At 60.0% G+C, this 6,031-nt stretch overlaps 1 protein-coding gene across 3 annotated transcripts in view; it reads left to right on the top strand.

The window, feature by feature from the left end:
- Positions 1 to 592: 592 nt before the first annotated feature.
- ADCY3 (adenylate cyclase 3) overlaps positions 593 to 6,031 on the top strand; it is an 89,026-nt gene continuing 83,587 nt past the window's right edge. For 2 of the 3 annotated variants that reach the window (XM_068564042.1, XM_068564040.1), the window contains exons 1-2: positions 593 to 1,501; positions 1,972 to 2,822. In XM_068564042.1, coding sequence (XP_068420143.1) covers positions 2,148 to 2,822 — 675 coding nt within the window. In that variant the 5' untranslated portion in view covers positions 593 to 1,501; positions 1,972 to 2,147. The remainder of the gene's footprint in view (positions 1,502 to 1,971; positions 2,823 to 6,031) is intronic. The other variant, XM_068564041.1, reaches the window with a different exon arrangement.

The raw sequence follows: 6,031 nt of genomic DNA, 5'->3' as shown, positions 1-6,031 counted from the left end.
GTTGACACCTGAGGTTCTGGAAAGGGCCCTCATGGATGATCTCAAGAGGTCCAGGAGGCATCTTCATCCAGGGCCCGGATGGCTGAGTTTCTCTCTTCTCTTCCCTACATCTTCTGCTCTCCCCAGGGAGCCCACCCTCTGACGCTGCTGGCTGTCCTGCGCAACTCTTTCCCCCACATTCTTACTTTCGCTCCAAAACAACCTATCTCCCTCCTCTCCCTTTATCTAAATTCCTAAAGCCCGTGGTTGATCTTGGCAAGATATTCTGTCAAATCCAAGGAAAGTAATTTATACTACGGTGTAAGAGACTGAACGACTTAGCCATTCAAAGGAGCATTTGAGTTTTTAACAGTTTGTAAATTCAAAAACGCCTCAAACAGGTGGAATGTGCACAAGAGATCTTTCTGAAGCAGGGTCCCTCCCAATTCCACGTGCCTCCTGGGCCACTCCTACCCCCTTCCTTCAAGAACCGGGCTCAGCTATGGGGCCCTTCTGCGGAAAGCTGCCAGGGTGGGCGGGGACACAGGCCCGGCGCACCCGCGGGGGGAGCCGTCCCCAAACCTCAGCCCCCGCCTCTCCGAGCCCGGAAGGAAGCTGCGGCAGAGGAGGGGGCGCCCGGGATGCCCCTAGCGCGCCTCACCTGCGGGAGGGCACGTCCCGGGCTTTTATCTTCTGAGGCGGGCCTGCGGGGGGAAGGCTTTGATTAGCCCATCCTTCCTGCCGCCGCCCACCCCGAGCTTCCACGCAGCCGTCGCCGCCAGCTCGCCGCCCGGTGTCGGAGCGTGGGGCCGCCAGGGCCCCTGCAAGTCGCCTCCGCGCTCCTCCTCACGCTTCTCCTCCTTTCCCCCGTCGGCCCGGGTCTGGAGCCTGGCGCCTTACCCCCGCACCCACCCCTACTCCGGACGCGCTCGCCGAGAGGGCGGCGACTGCGGGGAGGGAGGGGCGCCGCCCGCCTCCCGGGGCCTGGAGCGCGCGTGGCCCCGGAGCCGCCAGCGCCGCGCGGGGACTCACTGTGCAGCGCGCAGCGCCCCGACTCGGCTGGCTCCGCTCGGCGCGCGGGCGGGCCAGAGGATGCTGGCGGGCTTCCCCGGCTTCGGCCCTCGCTCCCGCCGCGGACGGCCCCGGGTGCGCCCCTAGCCGCGCCGTCGCGACCACTGCGGGGCCAGAGGGAGGGGGCCGGCCGCGCATGCCGGCCCCGCGAGCCGCAGCGCTAGGGGCGGGCGCCCCCGAATTTTCCAGCCTCCGTCGCCGCCGCCTCCTCCTCCTCCTTCCTCCTGCGGCCGGGCGCCTGTGGATGCTGAGGGGCAGCCCTGCGCCTCTCCCGGCCGGATTCCCGGCCTGACGGCGGGAGAGTCGCGCCCCGGCGAGGCGGCGCGGCTCCGCGGGGAGCAGCCCCCGGGCGCGCTGAGCCCTCCTGTCCCCTCCCGCTGCACGCGTGACTCGGCCTCGCAGCCCGCGAGGGGACCGGCCCGGACCACGCGGCTCCCGAGTTTCCGCACAGGTAAACGGAGGGGCAGGGCCAGCCTTCCGGAGGGCAAACAGTGTCCCGAGGTGGGGAGCCCGAGTGGCCAAGGGGCTGGGTGGGAAACGAAGTAAACAGAGGAAGATTCGGGAACCCCCAGGATGGCTCTGGTTCCTTTCTAGCATGTTTTATCTAGACCTTCTAAGGCTTGGGCCTGGAGGAGATTTACGTGAGGAAGTCAGGGACTGAGAGAGACGAGATGACCAAGGGTGCGACGGATGGAGAGGTGGCCAGGCCCGTCCATAGGCAGAGACAGGAGACAGAGTGTTTGGGCGGACAGGACTAAGTGTGTGTGGTCGGGTGGTGGCGTGAGCTTGGGGGTGGCGGGAGAACGGACCTGGTTCTGGAGCCTCTTGGAGCAAGGATTCTTTGAGGACGGCTGGGGTGGGTCGTGGAGAAAGCACAGGTAGGAAGGAAGAGGGGCTTCTACTCAGTGATGTCCTTTTAAGTTCCAGATGGTCAGCGCTGCCTGTGCCGGGGAAGCCAGCTCTGTGTTCCTGTCTGAGGGGGCCGGCCATCAGCCTGCCCCAGGTCCGCGAGAGCCCTGGTAGGTGGCCCATTCCAGAGTCCTTCCTCTGTTCCCTGTCCGCTTCTCCAGAGCCAGTAGAAGCAGACACCAGCCAGGATGCCGAGGACCCAGGGCTTCTCCGATCCTGAGTACTCGGCCGAGTACTCAGCCGAGTACTCCGTCAGCCTGCCCTCTGACCCTGACCGCGGGGTGGGCCGGACCCATGAGATCTCTGTCCGGAACTCGGGATCCTGCCTGTGCCTGCCTCGCTTCATGCGGCTGACCTTCGTGCCGGAGTCCTTGGAGAACCTGTACCAGACCTACTTCAAGAGGCAGCGCCACGAGACGCTGCTGGTGCTGGTGGTCTTCGCGGCCCTCTTCGACTGCTACGTGGTGGTCATGTGCGCGGTGGTCTTCTCCAGTGACAAGCTGGCTCCCCTTGCCGTGGCGGGGGTCGGGCTGGTGTTGGACATCATCCTCTTTGTGCTCTGCAAAAAGGGGCTGCTCCCCAACCGGGTCACCCGGAAAGTGGTGCCCTACCTGCTGTGGCTGCTGATAACAGCCCAAGTCTTCTCCTACCTGGGCCTGAACTTCTCCCGCGCCCATACAGCCAGCGACACGGTGGGCTGGCAGGCCTTCTTTGTCTTCTCCTTCTTCATCACGCTGCCCCTCAGCCTCAGCCCCATCGTCATCATCTCTGTGGTCTCCTGCGTCGTGCACACGCTCGTCTTGGGGGTCACTGTGGCCCAGCAGCAGCGGGACGGGCTGAAGGCGATGCAGTTGCTGAGGGAGGTGAGTCCGGCCTTTTGTCCCACCCAGCGGCTTCTCTTCCCAGCAGCTCTCAGCTGAGCTGGTGCCCGTTTTGGAGGTGGGGGTGGCATTGTTTTCTTTGCCCTTGAGTCAGAATGTCGGGGGGGGGAGAGGTCGTGGTCTGGGGTTCTCATCTGCCTGTGCAGGAAGGACCAGCTCTCCCTCAACCCCTGGCTTTGCAATAGAGCTTGTCTGGGGTTGGCCTTAGGGGTTGGAGGATTTCCGGACATTGGCCACTCTGTCACCTGGGCGCAGCCCGCGTGGGTGGCAGGAAGGCCCGCTTGGGCCTGGTCTTGAGCGAGGCAGCCTTGTCTTTGTCATTGACCTCTGCCGGGAAGACCTCTTGTGGGGAGAGAGGGCGCCCTTGGCTTCTGGTCTCTAGCTTGTCATTGACTGGTTTCAGCAAGAGACTGTGTGTGTGGACTCAGTGCCCCTCTATCAAATGGAGACAGAGTTGGCCTGCCTAAAGTGGTTGTTATCAAGATCAAAGGTCGTGGGTAACCTCAAATAAGGAGACGTGAAGGACTGCGTGATTGTCGTAAATCCCACTTCTGCTGGGAGCTCAGGGTGCCCGAGCAGTTAGATGATGTAGGGAGTGGTGGTCTCCCCACAGAAGGCATGTCATGGGGATGCAGTTGGGGGCAGGGTCGCCGGCCACAGTGAGGGGGTGTCTGCTGGTTCCGGAGGATGCCTTCCTGTGGAAGGGGCGAAATTTTGGCCTCAGCCTAACTAATAGATAGTCTTGTGCTCCCACTGGGTGCCAAGACCCTGAGTAGGTTCTGAGGGGCTACAGAGATCGGGAGATGTGATTCCTGGCCTTCTGCACTTATTATCTGGTAACCTATCTGGGGGCAGGGGGTCCACAGGGCTTAGAGTCAATGAATTCCACAGTTGTGCGTCCTACCTGCTACCTGCTTATTTTATATATGAGCCCAGAGATGGAGAGTGACCTCTCTAAGGCCACACAGCTAGTTACGGCAGTCAGCGGCTGGAATGTCCATTTCTAGATGCCCATTTCAGTGCTCTTGCTACTACATCACACTGCTACAGCCATCTTGGCCAAAGTCATTAGTCTCCTGGGATTGGGGGCTGAGTGTCCAGGGGCGCAGCAGTGCCATTGGTGGTTGATGCAAGGACCCTGTGGGGCCGTCCCATTGCCTCCCGCTTAGTTAGATTAAAACACAGGTTTTTCCTCTGTTTTAACTTTTTCCTAGTTCTTGGACCAATATTCTTCCTGTTTTCCCATTCTGGCTCACACAGTGTCCTCTCTCACAGAAGCTTTGTGTCTTGATGCTGCAGGGGCCCAGCCCTGGGCTGGTGCACACGGATTGGTGCAGGCACACCGAAAGGTCCCTTTTTCTCCCAATGCCCTATGCGTAAAGGGTGACAGCCTGCCATTCCCCTTATGACTTCCCGGTTGTTGAACTTCAGGTTGTGCCGCTGCCAGCTGAGGGCCCTGCTGGAAGCTGTCTGGGCAAGAATGGTGAGAGGCATTCCAATCAGGAATTGGTGACAAGCACAGCTTGGGGGCAGATAGGCGGGCATGGCAGCCTCTGGGGCTTGGGATCAAACTCTGAACCCTTTCCTTTTACTGAATGGTCACTTCTAGCCCTTTCCTCTCTGCCAGGGTCCCTGGACCACATGAATTTCCCGTATGCTTTGCTGCCCATGAAGGGAGCAAATCAGAAATGCTCCCCACTGGAGCCTAAGAGGCTGAACCCTTGATTGCTGGTGTCCTTCGGGCGCTGCTAAGAAACAAAAACTCCAAAAGATTAGGAAACGGAAAAAAAAGGTAGAAGAATAAGTAAATCAAGAATAGCAATATTAGCATCTCAGGAGAGCGTGACCTTGACATGGAGGCAGTGCCTTGGATGCAGCTTTGGGACTAGATGGGGAGGGAGAGGTGGCTCCCAAGGTCCATTTGGGAGCCCAAGATAGAATGCAGGAGGCCCCAGCTTTCAGTGGGCTGTGTTCCAGAAGTTTCTGAGTCACTTGTTTGGGACTAATGTGAGTTTTTATATATATATTTTTGTATTTATTTATTTTTAATAATTTTTAAGAATATTTATTTATTTAGGCTGCACCAGGTCTTAGTTGCGGCATGCAGGATCTTTAGTTGCGGCATGCGTGTGGGATCTAGTTCCCCCACCAGGGATCAAACTTGGGCCCCCTGCATTGGGAGCGTGGAGTCTTACCCACTGGATCACCAGGGACGTCCCATCATGTGCCTGGGTTCCCAGGCCCACCCACCGAAGTCTTAAGTCACAGTGTCCCTGCGATTGGTCTCTCAGAATACGGTGGAACTCTGAGCCCCCTGTGGCCCCGTGTCGCCATGGAGAGAGCACCTAGACACCTCCCCCCGGCCGTGGAATGAAGCTCGCTCACCTGCCTGCGGCTCCCGGCTCCCCTGGTCCCCTGTTACCTCCCGGCATGGGGCACCATCAGGGATAGGAGGGGGCAGGGGCTGGAGGACAGGGACGTGAGAACCGGCGACCAGACCCCCTCTCCCCCCACGGTCAGAGTAACACCAGCCCCCAGCGCCTCCTTGCTTTGCTTTCTTCTGCCCATAGACTCCCTTTTTCTTTCTCTTCTCCCGTCACCTGTTGGCTCCAGCCAGGGACCCCCTTCTGGGTCGGCGGGGGGATGAACCCAGTTGCACAGTTAGAAGCAGACACTGGATTTCTGGGGGTTTGTGAGTGCTGCTGTCTCCGGCAGCACCGAAGGAACCTTTCCAATGCCCAAGTCTTCTTCTTCTGCACCCTTCATCCCCTCAAACCCATACTTGGCTCTGTGGGAGAAAGACAGAAGGACACAGGGGCCTCAGGGTAGCCTGAAGTGTCAGAGACAAGCCACACAGCCTGCCCTGCCTGGGTTCTTCTCTTGGGAGGCAGGCAGGTCCGGGTTCCCCCTGAAGAGCAGGTGGAGTCCGGGGCTGTGGGATGGGGCGATGCTGGGGCTTCGTTTATCAGTGAATGGGGGGCTCTAACTGAGCAACAGGTACGGGCCTTGCAGCCTGTGGGGTCTGGGACTGAAGGGCGTCAGATAATGTCCTCGGAAGCTGCGGTGGAGGAGAGCGTGGCGTGGGGTTGGAGGGAGGGAGGAGCAAGCTGCGGCCAGCAGGCCTTTCCCACATCCCTCCCCTTGCCTGGCTCTTGGCCCAGCTTGCCTTTTACTCACCCCGAGCTGCCCAA

This window comes from Eschrichtius robustus, chromosome 15 (genome assembly GCF_028021215.1).
Source record: "Eschrichtius robustus isolate mEscRob2 chromosome 15, mEscRob2.pri, whole genome shotgun sequence".
Lineage (NCBI taxonomy): Eukaryota > Metazoa > Chordata > Mammalia > Artiodactyla > Eschrichtiidae > Eschrichtius > Eschrichtius robustus.
Note: the sequence above shows the minus strand (reverse complement) of the source record. Positions and strands in the feature narration are given on the sequence as shown.